Raw genomic sequence first — 23,131 nt, 5'->3', positions numbered from 1 at the left:
CCAAAAGTCATTTTTAAATGTCACCTACATTTTAAAAATTAAAGCTTCTCATCCTTTGTTTTATATTAAAGAAAAAGATATTGCATCATGGTCCCTTGCACAATATCTTTTTATGTTTGATATTTTAAAAAAGATAATAGTAGTAAATTTATCTTCAATTTCTGTTGCTATTCAGAGCTAATGCATATCACAAACAGAATTTTTCAAGCACAAATCAAGGTAGCAAGAAATTGAAATTGCGATGAAGAGCACATAAAAATGTAAACTTATTTCATCTTATGACAGAATTGTTACAAATCTTACCCTAACTGATTTTTTAAAAAGTAGGTACAGTAACTTCAATTGCATGATTACAAGGAAAACTGAGGGTGAACCCTAATTCCCAACCATCTTGTTCCATTATAAATAAAATAAAACAAAACACAGAAGTGTTTTCATTTATTTTGGGTCCTGAAATAAATCCCATCAGTAGCTCTGTTTGTTTCACTATAACTGTTTATATGAGAGAATGCTGCAAGTTCAGGGCATTAGGGTTGTGTTTAGTTGCTTTGTCTCCTATTTTTGAATAGTCTTGAATACTAAGTAGTTTTAATTGCGTTGTTTTAAATCTTGGCAAGGCTGCCTCAATCCAGCAGTTATTAAGGGTACTACAAGAAAGTAAGACTTCCCAGTCCCTTAAAAGGGGAAGAAAAGGTGTACTTTCTCCATTCTTCCCATTATGAATGAGGAAACTCCATATTCTCCCTCTTCCTCATGGGTCCACTAGCAAAGTTGGTCAGGTAGGTGGTAGCCAGTAAGCTGCCTTTTAGGACAGCCCTGAACAGGACAGGAAATGGCTGATCCAATTTACTCCCTTCCTAAAGAGAAACAGACAAGGAGATACATTGTGACAGAATTGCATTATTCCCTCAGCTCTTCTTCAGGTTGCCAAGGTATATATGTGTCCATGCTCCCAACTGAACCTAAGGGCTCAATTTTCAGCCCCTCTTTGCAAATAGCTTATCAGTTTTTATGCCACTATATATATTTATTTTTAATAGAAGGCTTTCTATGTGCTATTTATTATAGCCTGATCAGACACACAGGATGAACAGCCTGGAGAGTTACGTCTCTGTCTGATATACATTAATTTTTTTTTAGGCATTGCTCCACACTTTAAGTGAGCATTGTTGATTACGTTATTGGAGTTTTGTCTCCTCCACTTTACTCTCTGCTGCCTTTTTCTTTTAATTCATTTTCTTTTCTTGCTAATAGCCTATGATAGCAAGCCTAGCTCTTCAGCACATAGTAAGTACATCCAGCTGTGCTGATGGAGCTCTCAGGAGGAAACAGAAGACCAGGGACAGTTTATCTTTAATAAGTGACTGTTTACATTTCTACAGCTTTTTAGGCATATTTATCCTTTTCTTTGAACTACGTGGGATATACATACTTTCCCATATATAACATAGAATCTGTGATAAGGCCAGTCTACTTCTTATAAATAAGAAGATAATAGTGAACACAGGACCCTTTTTCTGATGGAGCTGTAGAGAAGCTGGGAAATAGAACTTCATGTTTAGTTGCACGTGAAATTAGAAATATTTATATCAGGGCTATCTTGGGCTTCCTTAAGTAAAATAAGAACAAGTATACAATGTGACTGTCTTGAACCATTGACTCAGAAGCTTTTCCCCCCTCAAAGTAGTGAAAACCTTACTTGAAAGTCTACAATACTTTATCTGCCACTGACAAACCACCACTACTTTTTGGCTATTTCTTTCAGAAGAGCAGAGGGGTCTAGGCACCCAATGTCTCCCCTTGTAGTGGGTCTCCTTTCAAGAGCTCCTCATGCTCAGTCCAAAAATGGATCTCACTGTCAGGCTCCAGAAGCTTGTAGAAGACTAACTTTTCATTTTCTGGGTTGTGTCCTGCAGCAAAGGAGACATAAATTTGCTCCAGCTCATCTTGCTGTTTTGAAACGTATAAATACAGTGTGAGTTCATAAAAATATAGGGTGGTGTCTAATGTTGCATATTGTCAGCGGTTGCTGTTTTGTATTACATGCTGGAACACCTGAAACTAGAGATCTTGACATGAAAGGTATTAAAAAAGTCCAAAATTAAATAGCATTGATAAGAAACATACAGTATCCAGACTGTCTTTTTTAACCATTGTAAAATTAAGATTAGGAGATCAGAGGTGATTATAAATATTGGATTCTTCACTCTATTCAGCACTGATGAAGCTTCATCTGGAGCATGATGTCCAGATTTGGGCCCCATGCTTCAAGAATGATATAGACCAGGGGTAGGCAATGTTTTTTGGCTGGAGTATTGAAAAAAATCACAGTGTCTACCTTGAAGAGTGCCAGCATGCCAGAAAAAATAAAATGAGGGTGGCAGGGCAGTATACAGCGGGGATAGGGCCTGGTCCTGAGGCAGCACAGCCCTCCCACTATCCGCTCCAATGTATGTGTGCAGCCACCACTAGCATGGAGCTGATGCCGGAGCTGTGGAGCCCAGCGCAGCTGTTTGCAGCCTGCCTGATGCTTGCTGAAGCTGCCCAGAGTCCAGGCTGGCTACAAGCAGCTGCACCGGGCTCCACAACCCAGTCATCAGCTCTGTGCTGGTAGCAGGGGAGAGACTGGGGTTGTGCTGCCTCAGGCCCCTCCCCAACCATCTGCTCTGAGGTGCAGGTGCATGTGCCGGTACAGAGCTGATGCCAGAGCCCGATGCAGCTGTTTGCAGCCTGCCTACTGCAGCCAGCCCCGGCTCTGGGTAGCTGTTGCCAACTATGGAGCCCGGGCTGCTTGCAGCAGGGCTTGCAGCCTCCCAGTCATCTGCTGGGAACAGCCTGGGCTCCATGGTTGGCAGCAGCTACCCAGAGCCAGGTCTGGCAGTGGCGTGCCAAGCAAAATGGCCTTGTGTATTGTGCTCGGCATGCATGCCAGGGATTGCCAACCCCTGATGTAGACCAATTAAAATGAGGTTGGCAGGGAGAAAATTATTAGAGCCCTGGGAAACATGGTTTATGAGCAAAGAACTAGGGGTATTTAGTTTGAACAAAGAGAAAACTGAAAGAGGTTTTGATAACTATCATCAAATTGCTAAAGAGAGGTTCTAAAGAAGATGGAGATAGACTATCCTCTGTGGCCATGGGATACTGGACTAGGAACAATGCCCTCAAACTGCAGCAGAAGAAATGTAAGCTGGAAAAACTTTCTACTATGAGGGGGATCAAGTTTTGGAACAGGCTACCTTGACATGTTGGACATTTTTAATCTTCAGCTCACTCCCCCTCCTTTTCCTGCCCAGACAAAAGCTATGGTTTTAATTCTTTCAGCACTGAATTGTCAGCAGCTCTGTACTGGTCAGCCAAAAGCTGAAAATGTAGCTGCTGCTGAAAACTTGACTCCATGGATAGATACAAGATTTTAAAAAAGAGCTAAAAACAGTCTGGAGGGCTGTGAAATGGGGAGAGAGACCAGCAGTAGATAAAAGACAGCAAAATTGCAGAAGAAAGAAAAGCTTGATTAATGGAACGCCAAAACCAGGAAAAAGGAGAAAGGGTCATTAACACCTGCAGAGTGAATAGGAGTTAGCAGGAATTAAGTAGATGATAAAACTGCCTGAATAGAAATGCCACTACTACTGCCAGACAGTTGGTTTTAATCTTTGGGTGGAGCTGGAACAAAAGCAGGGCGTGACCACACCATTGTATCCCTCCTGGATCTATTCTGCTGGACTTTACCCCTTTCTACATGCAGCTGCTAGATGAAAGAGAAGGAAAAGAGACAACAGCCGTCTTACAGCATCTCCATGCCTATGTACTGAGCAGCTAATCAGCTTCCCTGCCTGAGACACACACCCCAATTTGGGAAGGCTAAATTTTGGGAGTGTGGCGAGTGTAGTTTGTGAGTAAATATGGAATTTGGTGAGACCTTTCTCTAGAAGGACCCTGGTAATGAAAGGAAGACCCACCATCAAGAGGAACAAGCCAGCCTCCAAGAGGACAATACAGTAGCTTGTGGGAAGATGTATGAAAGGAGTGTGTGGGAAAGAGGTGTAGTATTCTATTGCTAGGCCCACCGAAAAAGTTAATAAAAGCATTTCAAATTTTTGGGACTGAGCTGAGTGAATCTCCTTGAAACTTTCAAGTTTTTCTTTTACAGTACGTGACTCTGGCCACACAAAGGCTGATACTTCCTAAGCGCTATAAAAATCTGTACTTATTTAATTTTTAAAGCATTCTCTAATCTGGATGGTTAGTTTTTTCCATTTATTCTTGTATATATAATCAGTGACCTGTAAGAAAGAAGAAGGAATAGGCAAATGAATAAAGTTGAAATTGTACAGGTGTTAGTATGCTGGACATTAACATTCTGAACTTGTATTTGTGACCAAGCCTGTAACAAGAGTAGAAAATAGCACAATATTAATTCATTCTCATGACAATGATTGTAACCAGGATAGAAAACAATGCAAACAAGCAGTTCTCATTATCATTTTAAGCTTATAATCTTACAATGGCCCTTATTCTATTGTTTGAGCAAGAGAGAATTGACTGTTTTGTCCCTTTTGGCCTTCAGTGGTATAAAACGTGTTTTTTGCTAGCAGGTAGCACTAATACAAGAAAAAGGTTTGTTGTTAGGTAGTCACACCTGGGCATCAGCTACTCCAGTATCTTGAACCAAGGAGCGAAGGGTAAAAGATTGCCTTTATGTTGTAAGGGTGGAGAAGCACTGCAAATTTATCTGCTTAATGGCTTTCTATAAAGAAACCTTTTTCCTTATAAACAGGAATAACCCTAAGGTTATGGTTATTGCCTCCTAATGATATCTTGGACTCAGACTGAAGACTTGCTTATTAGGAAGCACCCTCAAGTTATTGTTTGGCTGGGCACTAAAATTAAACATCCAGATATTCAATGAAAGATGAAAAATAAACAAATTGACCTGTCAAGATGATGAAAGATCATTTTAAAGCAAAAAATTATCCAGATCTTCATCTCATTTCCCAGTTTTTATATATCTTTTCATTCAGTCAGAATGAAATCTTTTAATTTTCCAGGCCCCTTTCTTCTCTTACATTTCAGCAATGCTATTGCCTAGAATAACTGCTCTGCAATGTATTTGCTAAGTAATTAGAAAGGAGGGATCACCCCATGGAAAAAAGTACAGTGTACATGAAAGAAGGATCAAAAATAGTGTCTTGAGCTGAATACTATTAAATTTTGCCCCATCTTAGGTAGTAGGGTTGGAGTGCTGTTTTAGCCATAATGGTCCAATACATGAGAAGCAAGGAGTTTTTGGCCCTAATGCATTAATTAGTTAGGAGAGATGTTAGACAACCTTTCAGACACAAGATGCCCTTCTTCAGGTCATAGCTCTTCAACTGTTCAGTTGGTCCAATAAAATATAACACCATAAAAAAAATAAACCTTGCTTCTCCTACCTTAGATCCTATGTTCAAGGTAACTGTCATAGACTAGCCCAAAGTATGTGCTTTTGCAGATGGATATCTGGCCCTGAGCCCAAGCAGTTGTTGGATAACAGAATAGCAAATCATAGTGCAATTAAATAGTAAGCTCTGCCAACAGTAGCAGCAGCAAAGGTGCCCTTTATTTAATCAGCGTATCTCAGATATTTCATAGAATAAAGCCTTCTTCTGCCACAGATCACATATACAAATATAAAAATAAGGGTGTAATCAGCAACAGAAAGCAAAGAAGAGAATGGGCTACTTCTGTGGGCACTCAAAATGCTTTGTGGCAAATAAGTGAGAAAAATTGTACAAACTCAAGGTTACAGGAAGACAAAGGGAGCACATTTGAGAGATGCACAGATCCTCCAGATTTCTGGCTCTGTAGCTGCTAATGAATGTGGTGCTTACTGTACATCGACGGTACTCTGCCTGAATCTTCCTTTGTTTCTCTCCCCTTTTCCACACAGGTGCAGGCTTTAGAGCTCTTGACTCACCTTTTGAGTTTTTCCTTCCAAATTTGAAAATTGACTGGATGTGATTACAAACGGGAAGACAGAGAGGAATGCCATCAAATTGAGCATAGATTATCACTTTATTAAGCCAACTGAATTGTCACATATGTTGCTTAATATATGCTAAGCTGAACACCCACTTGGGCCCTCATTCCCTCACCCCTATATTCTCAGGGCCTATTCAATCAACTGGAATATGGGGGTTGAGGAAAGCAGGGACTGGCTGGAGTTAGGTGGTGAGAAAGTGGAGTGGGCAATAACCTGGCTGGGGTTGGGTTGTAAGGGACGTAGTTGGGAAGTAACTTGACCGAATTTCGGGTGCACTGTTCCTCACTAGTAAAGGGCAAACAAGAGAAAAAGTAGGTCAGATTTCAGGCCTAGTACCCTTGGCAGTCCCTGTTAAGTTAACAGCTTTTAAAAACTACAGGATTTTTTTTTAACGCAAGCCCAGCCAACAAATTTAGGCTTGCTCACAGATGTCTCAGGTTGTTCATAACCTTCACTTTATGGGTTTTGTTTTATTTGACAGGTGATGAAACCTCAAAACCGATAACCTCGTTATTATTTTAAAATAATTGAAATAAGTGCTTTTTCAGAAGTCACACTCTGACTTTTTAAAGTTTGTCCTTGCATTGGCCAGGGAGTGAAAAGCAGGGATGTTAAGTATTCAAGGGAAAATATACTAGTTCCTGGCCTCCTATTACAAAATATACCTTCCAGTCTAACAGTGTGTTATTTTCTGAGAGTTCTTTTTCTTGGACTCTTTGTCATTGTTCCTTTTATCTTGCAAGGTCTTGACTCCCATGTCCTCATGTTTCTAGCCTTGGTGTAAATTCCTACTTGTCTGCATTGTTGCTCACAGATTGCTGTCTGCAGCTGCTGGGTTGAAGACTGTTTAATACTTGCTTTTTGACTTAAGTGTTTACATTTAGATGTAATCAGAGATAACTTACACAGAGGAATGATTTGTTTCTGTTCTTCCCACTGCAGAGCCTTAAGTAATCAGTTTTACAATGCAATCAATTCATTGATTTCAAAATATGCTATTAGAAAAAGTAACCTTGTTTCTAGTGATATTTATTTAAATAGAGGTACATAGAATTACTTTGCTTCTTAAGAAAATATTATATATTTTTTAAAAGTTTGATTATGTATTATTCTGGTGGACCAGAAGAAACTTCAGACAGTCAGTGATTTGGCTTTTTTTGAATTCTTGAATATTTGTGGATTGCGTACAATTGTTAGGAGAAGTCAGACTAGCCATTATCTTTGTATGAATTAGAAAAATATATTTTTTATATGATTCCATAGGAAAGCTATGTAAGGCATTAATCATTTGCTTTATTTAGCTTTATAATTGCATTTTGTTACAAGGGCATAGTTAAGATTGTTTTTTGTTATGGTCAAAAAGAATATTTCTCTTTAATGCCTGTGTATATGTGAAATAGGTGTTTAGGATTGCATCTAAATTGTATGCAATCTAACCTAAAGTTGTGTTTCCATAATTCTATTTTTTAAACAGATATTTTGGTGATTCATCTTCCTGAATGTTATTATTGATCTTATCTGTAAGCCAACAAAGATTTGTTTTGGAGTAGGATAGAAATTAAATGAAAGTGATTTTGTGGTGTTTATACAGAAAGCTTTTTTGAAGTAAAGGAAGATTGCCAAAATAAAAGGAAAAAAGTAGCAACTCAGGAGTGTTTTATGATAAATTATAGCAGTCACAGGTATGGTTAATGTCTATGATATAGCACTGGATATTTGGATGTATTTATTAGGAGCAAATTATCTTGTATGGCTACTTTTACTTTTACTGAATATATACCATGGAAGTTAGCCATGTAGACATTTTTGTTTGGGGTTTTCATGTTATTATTTGGCTTAGATTTTGAAACAGAGGTGAGAAAAATACAACCATCACCTAGAAATGACCCCCAGGGATTTTCACAGATTCTTTCAACATGTTTTTCACAAATTTCTGTGGGCTTTAGCTACATCCCTGCCTCCAAAGTGCTGGCAGCTACTTATATATCTGTGTGTGTGCGTGCGTGTATGTGTGGAAAAGTGTGTGTGTGTGTATGTGCACGCATGTGTGTGTGGGTGCGTGGGTGTTTGACTGATAAATGCAGCATGCTGTTTAACTTTAACTCACTGAGCCTTTTTTAAAACTGAAGGATGAGGGCTAAGAGGGGAAAAAAGAAAAAAATATTTAGCCCAAGGTTTTCATAAGCAGGCAGTGAAAGATGTATCGTTTAATCCACTGTTGTGTCTGCAAATAATTCCTTATGCTAAGTAGCTCCTCACATTTGTAGCCACTGGACTGACTCTCAGTACATTAATAACACCTGTCATGAGATTTTCGGATATACTAGAACAATTTATTTCCCAGTGGGGTTCTTATCTAAACAAGATCAGTCTTTATATCTTTCTCCATTTAGCCAGGATTCTGTTGTAGTGTATCTTGGTATTATCTGTGTCTTGCTGTTTCTCAACTGGGGAGGGGAAAAATACAGAATAGATATCACTTCCAGCAGTGTCATTGTCATGCCAAATAGTAATACCTTACTAATAAACAGAAAGCAGAAAGCATTTTATGTTAAATCTCTTTATGTAAGTATTACTTTGTAATGCAAAGGAGCCATGGCATTCTAGCCCAGTAACAAGGCAGGCACATATTACGGAAGGTTTCTACGATCCACTTTAGTGTTAGATTTTCCTTTTTAGAAAGAAGAGATTATATTTCTGGTTGGTGAACAGGGGATATGTCTACACGAGATGCTGACTGCTCAATAGCCTGATACTACTTGTGCAGTAGCATTATGTGACAAAAACTGTGACATGAGGCTGCTGCACAGTAGTATTAGGCTACTGTGCAGTAGCATCACAAAAAAGGCATTCACAGGCGCTACTAGACAGTAACGGGTTACTGAGTATTTATTTAGTACTTATATAAATAAGTAACAACTGTGCAGTAGCATCTCATGAAGACACAGCCAGGGAGTCCAGTTATTATTTCCTGGCTGTTAGTAATATCTTGCTTATTCTCATAAAGCTGCTAACTCAGCCAAATATTTAGTTGAAATGTAATCTGCAAAATATCTTCTAAGAAATGCATTATTTCAGATTATGCAGATTGATACTACTAAATTATTGGTATTAGAATGAGCAGGGATCTTTATTACAATATGTTGCAAAACTTTTGACCTTCATAACTTCCCTTTGTTTCTAAACTAAATCAGTGCTTTAGCTAAAGTCTTATTTGAACCAGACACAACAGTAGTTCTAGCACTTATACTACAGGAACATGTGCTATATCCACCTAAACATGACATTCATTCTTAATTGAGCTAGGGAGCATGATTTTTTTTAATCTGATTTTTAACCACTGGTCATTTACAAGAGGTGCTCAGTTCTGATCAGTTAACCTCAACTTAATCTGTTGTGGTCATCCAACCTTTATGGCATGGGTATGTGGGTCACAGAGTTGAGCATGCATGCCTATAAACGTAGAATATCCGTTATAAGGAAGAATAAGTGTTTTGTGATATGACTGAATTATATATGTACAATTTAAGTAAGTTTCCTGTGTTTCTTGTGCAGCTGGAAGATATCACACATTTTAATAAGAAAAATGTTGCCATGAAATATTTAAATGCACATCAGTATACTTGCATATGTGTCCTTTCTGGAGAATGGTTTTATTTGAGACTATTATGAATTGCTATTAATATATTAGAAAGCAAGATAAATACCACAAGTAAGTTTCATGAGTAATTGTCTATATTTCACCTATGCTGAATTTCTATTAGTTACAGTTGCATGTAAGTTTATAGGAAAATGCGACTAGAAGGATATAATCTTCTGAAGCAATATGCAGAATACATGTTCCCCTCTCTGTTTGCATTTCTGGCCTGCTTTTTAGATGCCCTGACTTTCCTGGTCTCTCCCATATATAGATCTTCCTCACACACCATCCATCAAATCTCTGAAACATGGTAAGGGGGAATCTGGATTCCTCCTAACTTAGAGAAACACCTGGATACTACAACAGTGTGCACTAGGAATAAACCATGCAAAGGAGGGAACCTTAAATGCCAGAAGAAGGGAAATGATCATGTGAGAGAGGGGAGGGGAGAAGGAATCTTTCCTCATCCTCTTTCCAGGTGAGGAAGCCTGAAATCTTCCTCACTTGCAAATTTAGCGGGGGGTAAGGGTTCCCCTGTGACAGGATAAGGAGCTGAGAGCTTCTCCGCAAGCTCACCCTTGTGATTCTGGGAACAGGCAAAGCTAGAGGAAAACAGATCATCTCATTCTGCCTCAGCTGTCTTTTTTAAATGATTATTTGTTACATGCAGAACAGCAAGTGGGCAACTAGTAAGGCTTAGTAATAGGGAGGTTTTATTTAATTCAGTTTTTAAGCTGCTTTATTCCGTGAAATCCTTTAAAACACTGAGATTATAATTTTAAAGATACCAGGACACTGCCATGGATTCTGTAGTGTATGTAACTCAGAAGCATATTTTCATGGAAGATTAAATGTTATATACAGTATCTGAAATTGTTATTGATTACATTTTGCAGTTGTATTCCCATGTTGAGGGTTTGGTTCTAGAGTTTCAGTGCATGAATTAAGACCTTTCAAAGCATTCTTTTGGCAGGAATTATAACAGCTATAGTATCGCCAGCTCATGAATTTTATCACAAGATTTTCAGGATTTGATGTTGTATCTGAAGACTCAGCATAAGAAGCCCAGTAAACATAACAGAATCTGAGCTTTGATTTTTCAAACAGCTTCTAGCCCGATGAAGCCCTAAGAAAAGTTTGGAGGTACAATCCAAGAACACCAAAAAGGTCAAAAATCCCAACACAAATAGCAATAAACAATTTCAGAATTATGCCACCGATTTGTAGCCTGACTCTCAAGTTTTTGATGCTTGGGATTGGCAATACTAAGAGTCAACAATGGTCAAGAATTGTGCTTCCTAAAACTGTACACTATAATTTTGTCAAAGGACATAATTGTACATGCTGAGGTAGCTAGATCCGTCCATCAAAATGTATCTTTAGTTTATGCAATGTCATGGCCTATAAGCTTCCTACTGTTTAGCAGTTGAGGGACCTACTCTTATTGGGTTCTGCAGTCATCTGGATAATGGTTTTCTCTAATTTTTATATTATTTACAAGAAACAAAATTTTTTAATTCTGCAAGGTATTTTTGGCTATAGGCTATATAGAAATTATTCCATGTCATTACTGTAGCTGCAGCTGAAGGCATTTTTAAGGTTCTTGTCAGAAGAGTCTGGGTTCTAAAACAAAGTGTCCTCATATAATCATGTTATACAAACCTATATAACTTGTCTCAAAGGTATGTTCAGGTGTGAATGCCAGGAGGGGTCTGTCATACCCCCTACCCCACCCTCCCCCCCGACTCTCCCCAGTATTTGGGGCTTGACATAGATGCAGTAGGAGTGACTCAAAATGAGCTAATATACTCCTTTCCTGCTGGTGAAGAGCAGTTTCTGGTTATAGCCCTGCCCTTGGGAGAAGTTGATGCTCCTAAACTATCCTTAGTTTTCCCTCTGCATCTGCAGAAGGCATTTAGCTAGCTGCCTTTGAGCAGTGTTTGCCAAATGGTCCTCTCACTGTTAATAGGAGAGGACACCTTCTATAATGTGTCAGTGGCTGATAGATACTGCAGTCCAGCCCACCATTTTGGGGTATCACAGACTTGTTTTAGCCTGTCCCTTGGATCATATTCCTGCTGGAACACGATTTATCTCTGTTCACTTCACTCCTTTGCCACTTGCTCTTACATCTGCTGTACATAGTTCTGCCCCAGCTCATGAGAAAGCCTTCCACTTTATGGATTATCTTTGCTCCTGCACACCACTCTTTCTATTTTTGATCCTCCACCTTCTTCAAGTTTCCCAAAAAGGTGTGTCTCTTCTCCCTTACCTTTGCCTCGGTTTCAGGGGCAATATTTTCTTTAAATCTCTGCCATTTGATGCTATGATTAATAGAGATGCTAAATTGTTAGAGAATTATTTAAAAGCCATGTTACGATTTGATGGTAATATTATTCTTACTGTCAGTGAAGAATCTGGGATTGAAGTTGTGAACTGAAGCTGTTTAAGATGGTTGTTCTACCCAATGTTATATACAATAACATTGTATTGCACTGACTTGGGTTTTTTAACAGAAGTCCCGTGCTGGTGTTCCAGTGCCCGCACCACCATGTCATTTGCCTTGACTGCTTCCATTTATACTGTGTGACTATGCTGAATGATCGCCAGTTCATCCATGATCCTGAGCTTGGCTACTCCCTCCCCTGTGTAGGTAAGTTTGGGATGTTCTTTTACTTATTCTTGCCCTGTTATCTGTTGGCAGAATTAGAGCATGTCTGAGTAGTTGTTTCACTTGACGGAAAATGTGTTTTGTTACTGAAATGGTCCTTTTGGCTCTGTATGTGAGCTGGCTCTAAAGCATTAGCTCAATTCCAAAGGGCATTTCTTTTATAAGCAAATGCATGTATTTTTCATGTTAGTATCATTATAAAGTGCTCAAGAAAGATAGCAGTAAGCATTAAAAATAAATCCTTGATGACCTCCAGGTCTTTTCTTCTGAGTCAAATAAGTTAACTTTTTCTGGCATAGCTTCAAGTGTTAATAAAAAAAAAAAAAAGTAATAGGAATTTTAAATAGCCTTCTTGTTGATGAAGTTATCTCTACTAATTATCATTGCACTGAATGAAATGCAGATCTCCCAATGTATGTGCTAGGTTATCTGCTGTAGCTGACTAGGAAGTGAAATTTGCCTTCTGTAGAGAAAGATTTATATTGAATCTCAAAGATCACTTTTGACAGATGTGAGACAAAAAGTCAAATCCATCACATTGTCACACAGAAAATTTGCTGTGTGGAACTTCACCAGAATGTTGTATTGCTGCTGTTTGCATGTGTGTTTGTCTGAAGTGCCATGCAGTACCATGTAAATCACATCCTTTCACTTTGCAAGCTGCAAATAAGATGGATTTGCTGTGGTTGTTTGAGTAGAGGAAAAACTGTGGGCATTTCTTATGAGAGTGACATTTGCTTTATACTGGGGCATGTCTTAAAGATATTGAATCTACTGTAATAAAGAGCAGTTCAGCTTGTCTATATTTACCAGCTGCTTTTAATCATTTCAGTAGCATCTTAGCAATGGTCATAAGTTCACATACTGCCAATATTGCAGTTCATATGCTGCTAATGTCTGTTTGCCAGGTTTCTATTTAAATGTAGCATAGCCATGTAGTAGTGCTCTGTACAATAGTATCTTGTTACAGAGAAGCATTTTCCCCTCACCCACAGATAAATCATATATATATAATGCTGGTTGCTTTAGAAGGGCTGTCAGTGAAATCCTGATTTGTTCTTCCTACTCAGTGTTACTTCCTTGATTTTTACATGGTGATGTTAGGTGACTCAATACTGGTCTGCCCCCCTGCCTACATACCCCACAAATTAATCAATTTTCAGCCCCGCACACAAATGAATCAGTCTTTTCCCTTTGCTGAAGATTTATCAATTTTCTTCCTCTCCCCATTCATCAGTTATCTTTCCTGTTCTTCCTCTTGTTTCCCAAATTAATCAATTCTCTCAGCAGCATCTCATCCCCCTGCCCAGTCAGGCCTCCTTTCAACTTTAGTTGTCACCACAGCCCGTCCTCCAATTTAGACATAATATTCTTGCCTGATGGCCCTTCAACCTCATCTTCTGGCTCAGCCACTTCATTAATACTATTATACTGACAGCATGCTGGGCACTGTTTTTCAGAACTAGTTCTTCAATTTGGGGGTTTTCTACTTCTTTTTCTCTTACTCAGAGAGGAGGCTAGCAAATAAGCTACAATTTCTGGCAGCTGCCTGGAGATAAGGACCCAGATATCTTCTTACTTCTGTAGGCTTATGCTTGGGATTTCTAGAATGGAGTATTGAAAGGGAAGTAGAAGGAAAGTGATGGCAGTGGAAATCTATGAAAAGTATGGGAGGATGAGCAGAAGTACTCAGGGCCTTGCCTCAGGTCTTTGATTGCTATTGAGGGAAGAGCTTGGCCTAAGGTAGGGGGAGTCAGAACGACTCACAGAAATAACTTACAGTTCTGCTTAACTCAGGCAGAATAAGAGTAAATCTACTCTCCACAGGCCTGGCAGTATAAAAATATTGGGTAGTCTTTCACCATCCCTCAGGTAGAGCTTTCTCCTCATTTCCTATGTTAAAGGTTCTCTTCCCAAGCCGTAAACCAGATTGCCAACCCGTATTGCCAACCCAAGGGGCCCAAACCCATGTCATAATCCAAAACTCTCAAGACTTCAAAAAAATGAGATATTATATCATTGTTATAGTTGTTTATTTTTCTACATTCTGGCCTTTTTCTTTGCCTGCTGTTTCTGACCCTCTAGTTGGTAACCACAATCATTTTTGGATCAGCCCCATCCATTCAGTTGCTTTATACTAGTGGTTAGCACTCTGCTGCTTACATAGTCTGAGCTGACAAATGGTAGCAGTGGCTGGAGTGCAGTCTCTATCCCTGAACCTGCAGCAGTTACACAGGCTGCTGCTCCCAAACCTAAACTTTGTTTGTTTAAGCTGCTGCTCTTTGTCTTTTATCAATTTGTATCAGCCTGAGGCTGCAAGCTGTGCTAAATCATTGTGACACTGGGGCAACTGGGTCAGTTGTCACTTAGAGGTGGCTGAATCATTAAATTTCTGGGTCACAGAAAATTTCAGCATTTTAGAGTCTGGTTCCCGTCCAGTGCAAAATGAAATGGAAGGTCTTGAAAATTTTCCCATGGAACTGAAGTTGCAGCAAAAATTACAAAGTGTGTTCCTCAGGGATGCTGGCAGCTGCTGAGTAAAATGGACATGCTTCTTGCCAAGTTCACATTGCCCACCACTGACTACCAGTGGGGAAACGGGAAACTTGCAGGAATCAGATGGCCTAGGGAACCAGGTGACTTAATACAAGAAGATCTGAGTTCCTGACCCTGGGCCAGCCCCTTCTTTTGTTAGGATTGCTTAGGAGTCCTAGACCCTAGAAGCCTGGAGTGTCCTGAAACACAGGCAGATAGCAAACTAGGTATGGTTCTAAGGGAAACCAGCTGGGGAGCCCACAAAACTTAGCAGAAATGGTAAAGGTAAATGGCCAACCTCTGTGCCTAGTGTAGTAGGAACATGCAGTGCAGAAGCAGCAGCCAGAAGTTTTCAAGCTCATGGGAGGATGTGACCTCCTTTTTCTGCTGCTGGCACACTGATTTTCAGTGGCAACGGAGGCTTCCCACACAGCAGCAAATCTTAGTTGTTGTTCTTGTGTCACCCAGGGCATCATGTGCTGCTGCTGCTTTGCCCTCCCTATTGCTGGAATTGGCGCCGATGCAGGGAGGGTACAGGGTGTTTGTTGTGGGGAGTGAGGGGAAAGGGGATTGAGTTCCTCCTTGGCTTCATTAAAGGGCCCCTTAGACAGCACCCAGAGGTTGTTCCCTGTTTGCCCACCACTGTTATGCTACTGGTAAGTCTTCATGAAACATTGGTTTGGATCAGTCAGTATTGTCCACTAGAAATATTTAGTTGGAAAACTTCTGGCCAGCAAATTTTTGAGAACTACCCTAACTCTAACCCTAACCTTGAACCTAAACTGTTTTTCCTGGCTGGGTCAGACAAAGGAACTTGTCTCCTGAAGCACTACACTGGCATTGGTTTAAATGAACTAAGCACCTTGTGCTGGCTTGCCATGCCATTTGCTGACATTTCAATCTATGGGGTTCAGTGAGGCAAATTAAATGGGAGGGATAAGTGTCTTGTTTTTTCTTGTCACATTGCTGCTTTGTCTGCAGCACCAGGTGGCTTCTGTGCAGAAATGCATGCCTTTGGGGTGTTCTAGCTTTCCAGTCATCACCCAAATCAGTTCAGTTTTTCTAACATTCCTTGCAATTTTAAAGACTGCATTATGCAGCAGATAGAAAAATATGAATGCACTGACTTACTTTTCCCATTGGTTGGCTAAATACAAACATGCAAAGCTTAGCTACATATAGGCCAATTGCCTACTTGGTTTCTGGTGCTTTGTGATACATAAGCCACAGAATACTCAAACTTTTCAACAGACTTATGCCTCAGATGGAAGGCGAGATTCTAAAGTAATCACCTGGGCTCTGGGAAGAAGGGACTGAATAAAAGTAATAAATATCACAGGTTGAAGCAGGTGGCAGCAGTTAAACATCTGATACTTAAAAGGGCCTAGAAACATATGGCTTTTGTTTTAGGAAAATAAAAGAACTCCCTGTACCCTGGGCTAATGTTGGCTGTACTACTAAGGCATTTTTTATATTGCATCAATATATACCAATTATGTACCATGTAGCTACCATGCATGCAGTTAGTCCTATATTCCTTTCTAACTGTACAAAGCCATGTACATAAGTATGATTTTTAATATCCTGTAATAAAGTTTTAAATCTGAAGAAGTTGGTAGTATTCATCAAACTAGCATTAAATTACTTCTTTTCCCTGGTAGGTAGTCCTTCAAAAAATGGCTGTTGAGACAATGCAGGAAAGCATAAGCTGCTGCTATTCCAGGGGTGGGCAATTATTTCAGGCGGAGGGACGCTTACTGAGTTTTGGCAAGGCATCGAGGGCAGCATGACGAGCAGCCAGGAGCAGATAAATATTAACTTTCTAAATTTTTAGGGGCCTTGCGAGCCGGATAAAATGGCCTGGCGGGCTGCATCTGGCCCACAGGCTGCATTTTGCCCACCCCTATGTTACTCCCTGCTATTCAAGAACATAGGATGATTGTCCCTGTCGTTGTTCATACAGTATCTTTCAACAACTGTATGTTTTAAAAGAATTCAGGACACTATCTTTGGTATTGATTTCCATCTGTTCTGGTAGTGCATATTAAACCACATAGTATATTTAAGGTGGAGGAAATTATAAGGATTTTTCACCCAAATTTCTGTAAGCACAATCATGAAATTATTTCCTTTTAAGTTGGACAGGTTCTACAGGACATGCTAACAAATACCTGTTTTCATCTGTGGCAACATCATGTCACTCCAACCTATCACTTCCAGGAATGAAGCTAAAGCAAAAAGATCAAATCTTATTTTTAATCAGAGGTTGGGCATTGACATCCAAGATTATGCTCTGGGCTTATGTCTAACAGGAATATGAAACTAATCCATTTTAGTGTGGTGATGTCAATACTGTGATCAAGTAAGTGATAGCTCTTTAGCACCTACAAGCACATACTTTTTTTTTTATAAATGGCTAATCCCAATACTATGTTATTGCCTAAATCAGTGGTTCTCAACTTTTTCAGACACAAGGCACCCCTCAGTAGATTTGAGGTACCCCTTGGAAAATGTCAGCTCTTAGTTTTTGCTCTTTTTTTGACTACAGAAAAATAATACAACAATTTTCTGCTACAAAGAACACAAAGACTATGACAGGTCACAGAATCATAGAAAATTAGGGTTTGAAGGGACCTCAGGAGGTCCAACCCCCTCATCTAGGTCAGAGTGTTTTAAACACTTTGGATTCTTATTTGAAATCTCTGGGTTTATCTTATGAATCATGTTTGCACACCTAACAGTACTAACATTTTGGGACACCCTGTGGTGCTCTTAAAAGGGTATCAAGGTACCTCAGGGTACCATGGTTCTCTGGTTGAGAATCACTGGCCTAAATACTTAAAATTCACTGATTAGCAGTATCAAACTATTTATGGCATCATGTATGGGAAACGCTAATGTTTCAGGCTTGCTCTGCTCAAAGCATTATTTCACTTGTCCACATTCAAATAAAAATGATGTTATTTAAAATCCATTCTATTTCTCTAAGGCATATGTGCACATGGTGCCTTAAAACAGTGCAGGAGGGTTTAGTCTGGTAATTAAGCTTATTTAGATTGTTTGCATGTGCAAATTAGTTCTGTTCATTCCTGTGTTTTTTTAAAAATATAGATAACATAATGAACACAGCCTGCAGTTTCCATTAACATTTGACTCTCTGTTCCTGATTTTGATCAGCAGAACATACAGACATAGCAGGGACTTTCTTTTTATCTTTTATTGGATCAATCTAGAGGTCAAACCACCACAGACAATAGAAAAAAAAAGCAGTGGCATCTACGCAAAAGGGGCAGTGACTGACAAATCAGTCTTAGCACAGGTACATGGTTACTTGAGTTGCACAGGATCTTTGTTATGGACTTCAGATGAACAGTGTATCTCAGGTAAGGTGAATAACCATTTGCGTATGGACATGCACTTTGTATGGCCATACTTTTCATCTTTTCATTTCTGTATGTGACCACATGAACAAGAAGATTAAGCATGGTAGAAGACAAGTAATGGCAGGTGATGATGAACGGTATCAACTTGAAAGTGGCATAATTTCACTCTAGTCTTGCATAAAACATGCCATGTTTTTCTTTTTTATAGCACAAAATTAATTCCTTAATGCATAGCTGCTAATCTGGTGCCATGCAACAGTATTCCAGGTGGAAATAGACAGCATCCGGTATTACATCTCTGACTAAGTAGATCTCCAGTATATTGATAGGATTAGCTGCTCAGAATAATGTAGCAACTGCATGATTCAAACCCAGTATATCATTAAAGACAAAGAATTTACAGATAGAAGCAGGTGATATTATACTGGTCATTAAAATTTAAAATAAATAAATAAATGTTACAGATTATACACTCTCTGCCCTTGTTAAATGGCAACAATAATCTATCCCATCTCTCTGTATGGTGTCTTGTATTAATGAGGCTCCATGCACAGAAATTTCCATGAGTGGTGACCTCCAAGTATCTTTGAAATAATTAATAAGGTGCTTAGAGGGACAGATTTGCATATGCATGAAAGAGCATTTATGGTTATTTAGTTGCTGTGCGGGGCACTGGAATCTCATAGCATTACCTCGAAACAGGCAGTGTATGCAAATAGACAATATATTACGCCATTTAAACATGCACTGTTCTTACCATCATCATTTCATTTAAAAAAAAATAAAACTGAGTTCTAGCAATATAGGGCTACAGCCAGTAGGTTAACACAAATTCCCAGAGGGCTGGAAAATAGTTTGGCAAAGGAAAAGATGATAGTGAGGACAAGGAAAACCAGGGTTTGACACTGCTGTTAGCACTTTGCAAAAATGACTTTGTATCAGTTTAATTCTTAAGAATTATCAAAGACGTGATGTATTTTTTAAAAGCCTAGATAAAAGACACTGTTCCCATGATAACAGTAAAACACTTTTGTATCTGGAAGTAATCTTGCCATTACCTCATATAAATAAATAAATAGGTTCAATTACCACAAGTTTGTATATGGAACACTTAATAAAAAGGATTGAAGCTCTAAAGAAGCTTTAAGGGCCATCTTCCACTAGAAGAATGCTGCTTGGGAATCATTAAAAAGGGCACATTTTAAGGTTCAACCATATAGATTCTGTATGTCTAATAACTAGACGTTTTTGCTGCTATAAGAATGTTGATGGAGTGGTGGCACTGAGTATCCTCTTAAAAAGTCACAACAGCGACCAAAAGAGGAGATGAGATTGTGTCACTATATATCAGACATATAAAGTACATAGCAAAGTTACAGTTTGCAAATTAAAGGAAGGGGAAAGGCAGGATATCAGATTTGATTATGAGAAACAGTTCATTTGAGTTTCATCTGTTCTGTATGCCATGTACAATTCCCTTGCAGTTTTGAAAATGTGCAAGACTAATTTTGAACTGAACAGAGCATGCTCACAAATGTGTGTAAAGATGTAAATTAAAGAAAAAGTAAAAGAACAGCAATTTCTGTGTTAAGTCAGCCCAAACTTTAGCTAGTGTAAAGCCTCAGCAAGCTGCTAGCTTCCTAAACCTGTAGCTCTGAGTAACCTTTCTTTACAAGATTAAGGTAATTTGGGAATATCGAAATACAGAAAAGTCCAGGTGATTAGTGACTACATGAGTGAAATGAAAGAGAAAGGTAGAGAAAATCTGTGCAGCTTTTGAAAAATTCTTCAAAGAGCAGCTTATCTTTCATATATTTGGTTTAAAGTTTTAAATTTCTGACAGCTTTAAACTTTGTGATCCTTTGTTTTCATGAAAAGTGTGAGCATATAGGTGCAGGTGTGGGAGGCTGAAGGAATATTTTTTTAGATTATAATACACCTTAGAAGAAGGCCTGCTTGTCTCAAGATGTAATAAACAGGCAATTATAGTTTCCAGACTTCTTTTACTGCAACTGTTCTAGCTGCCTTTTCCCTCTTTCTGCCTTGCTAGTAAACTCCTGCCCACAGAAACAAAGTGCAGAGATGCACCACCACAGCCGGTACTTCTCTTCTACTCAGGTTTTAACCTTGCACATGCCATGGTGGTATCTGAGTGACTTTCTTGGATGTGTTAAGTGATGTGAGTGGCATGTGTTGTGTACTTCATTCTTTCTTTTTCCAGAAGACACACATACATGCACATGCATGCGTGGTATGTAAAAACATTATATTTATACCAGTACAACTGGCCTGGAAATGGCAGATCCCTTAGAAAAATGAGGTAAAAGTGCTTTATGGTAGAGTATCTACAGGAGAAACAAATGCTTATACACTTATGTCTCTGAGAAAAGCCACCGTGTTGTCTTCCTACTTCCCAGTCTGCATTTCTCCAGCTTCCTTCTCCCCTCCAGGGAGATCAGTCTATGATTTGGCCTGCAGTCTCGTGGTGCAGCCCAGCACACAGCTGACCATTAGGGCTGTGCGAAGCTTTGGTCGCTGATTGGATTTGGAAGAGATTTGGCCTGATTCAGTGGCTGAATCTCCAAATCCGAATCGAATCAGGAGACCCTTTAATCTCTCTGAATCGAATCAGAAACCTCCAAATTGATTTGGAGACGAGTCGGAGAGATTCGATGATTTGGACATAGACACAGCTTTAAATGTTTTTTCTACATGCCTCAAGGTACCAGGTGGCTTGTGAATGCTGAGATGGGGTGGATGGAGCGTCCCACAGGAGTGCAGGGGGTACTCCAGTGCACTCAGTGGCGGACCCAGAAGTGTACCAGAAGCACTTCTGGTCCACTTCCAGGTCTGCTGCAGAGTATGCAGGGACCCCCCCCTGCCCCCAAGCTCGGTGACTGGTGCCTCCTAGGGGGATTTGGGGGGGCACCTGGGTTCCCCCCATGGCCAATCACTGAGCCAGAGGGGTGCACTAGGGAGTCTGCCACATAGCATGCCAGGGAGCCCCCTGCACTCCTGTGGGATGCTCCAACCACCACACCATCTCAGCATTCACAAGCTGCGCCTGATACCTCAAGGTATGTAGAAAAAACATTTAAAGCTGTGTCTATGGCTGAGTCACTGATTCTCCAAATCACCATTAAATCTTCAGATTTGGCTTCAGCCGAATCGAATCAGGACAGTGATCTGAATCAAGTAATCGAATCACTGTCCCCCGAATTGGGCTGAATCCTAAATGAATACAGCCTGCTTTACACACCCCTACTAACCATTCCCACAGACAGATTTAGGGCTGGAAACGTTCAGCCTTTCTCTGCAGCCTCAGGGCTGTGCAGCTATCTGCCCTATCACCCCTCACCCTTCCCCACAAGCACTCGACCCAACCTGCTGGAACCTTCTCCCAGACCTGGACCAGCCCACCTCATGCCACACCAATACTGCAGCTCCCCGCCCCTCGCCTCCAACACCTGAGCCTAGATCATACCTGAAGGGCTGGTTTGGTTTAATAATAAGGCAGGTCTGGGGGCACTGGTCTCAGTGGGGGTTGGGTTTGTGTATGGGATGGGATGGAGTTAGATCTGCCAGACCCTGTCCCCATACTCACACTGCATAGACCTGAATTCCACAAGGTTGAGAGCCCCATTGCCACCCCATTGGCTCTGGCCTGCCCCATTGCCACCCCACAGTTCCAACAGGCCGCAGCCCTCCCCCTCCCCCTGTCCCTGTGCCCAGACCCAGATTTAGAACCAGACTAGCCCACCCTGTCCTTGCCACTTCTGGAGTCTCCGGACTCACCTCCCCACAGGGCCAGGTCATACCTGAAAGTTTGTTTTGGGTCTGGGGTCAGCATGTCTGGTGACCCTGGATATGCTGGGAGCTGGGTCTTTGCTGCTTGGGTCTAGGAGGGGGGAGGGTCTGATGGATCTAGGTGCAATTACAGATGATCTAAAGTGCCTATAGTGTGCCCTTCCTGCCCCAGACTTCCCCTACCCAGTACCCTGGCAGCACCTGACCCTGATCGACCACCATCTGACCATGACCAAATTCACACAACCTGCACTGGAACTGCTTGGTGCCAGAGGTGTTGGGACTCATTGCTGGTTGCTGGTGGGGAAAGTGGCAGGCTTGAAGAGACAGAAGAGATTGTCTGAGTCTCCTGCCTCAAAGCCTGACAGCTGAGAGGGAGAGAGTAGGTGTTATAGAGAGGGAGGGGGCATGGACCCGTGGGCCAGCCAATCAATTAGCATTGACCTGTGCCCTCAGCTGTTGTAGGCTGTCTCCAGCAGACAGGGGAGCCTGCAAAACATGCTGGGAAGCATGCACAGAAGCCCCTTTCTGTGGCCTGTCAGCAACACAGCTCTCTGTGGAGCATCCATTCACCCCTATAACACTTGTATGGTGTTCCCCCAGTAGATTTTTCTTTTGGGAGAACAATACCGGTGGAGTTCTCTCAGATCTTTTGAACACTTGTATGCACCCACCCTCACACACAAATTCTTTTTCTTCCAGCCCTTTGAGGGAAGTTGTTGCTGATGCTGTTCTGTCCTTTTTAGTGAAGAAACGAAAAGACTGGAATTGTGTCTATCTCTATAGAAAAGTCACTTAATTCCTTCTGTTTGGTTCAGCCACTTTCTTTATATGTAGGTTGATTACTAACAATTAAGGCTGGGTTAATGAACATGAAACATTCGATACTTAACTCATTTAAAAAAAAAACAATTCAAATGTACATCCTGTTCATTTACTCTGTTGATACCTTCCTTGTGTATTATCTTCAGGTTGTAATTCATTCTATAACATTTAATAACTAGGTGCAATGAAGGGAGAATTTGATGGTGTGCTGATTGATGGAGGTATCCATCACAGTTACGCAAGTC

The 23,131-nt window shown here is 40.3% G+C and overlaps 1 protein-coding gene across 1 annotated transcript in view; it reads left to right on the top strand.

Annotated features, from left to right (window-relative positions):
- The window catches only part of PRKN (parkin RBR E3 ubiquitin protein ligase), a 1,414,145-nt gene that overhangs the window by 906,935 nt on the left and 484,079 nt on the right, over nucleotides 1-23,131 (top strand). Inside the window, exon 7 of the mRNA XM_090042590.1 lies at nucleotides 12,182-12,318. Coding sequence (XP_089898716.1) covers nucleotides 12,182-12,318 — 137 coding nt within the window. The remainder of the gene's footprint in view (nucleotides 1-12,181; nucleotides 12,319-23,131) is intronic.

This window comes from Crocodylus siamensis, chromosome 1 (assembly GCF_052110815.1).
Source record: "Crocodylus siamensis isolate JL-2025a chromosome 1, ASM5211081v1, whole genome shotgun sequence".
Classification (NCBI taxonomy): Eukaryota; Metazoa; Chordata; order Crocodylia; family Crocodylidae; genus Crocodylus; species Crocodylus siamensis.
The sequence above is the reverse complement of the archived record's forward strand: the minus strand, read 5'-3'. Positions and strand labels throughout refer to the sequence as shown.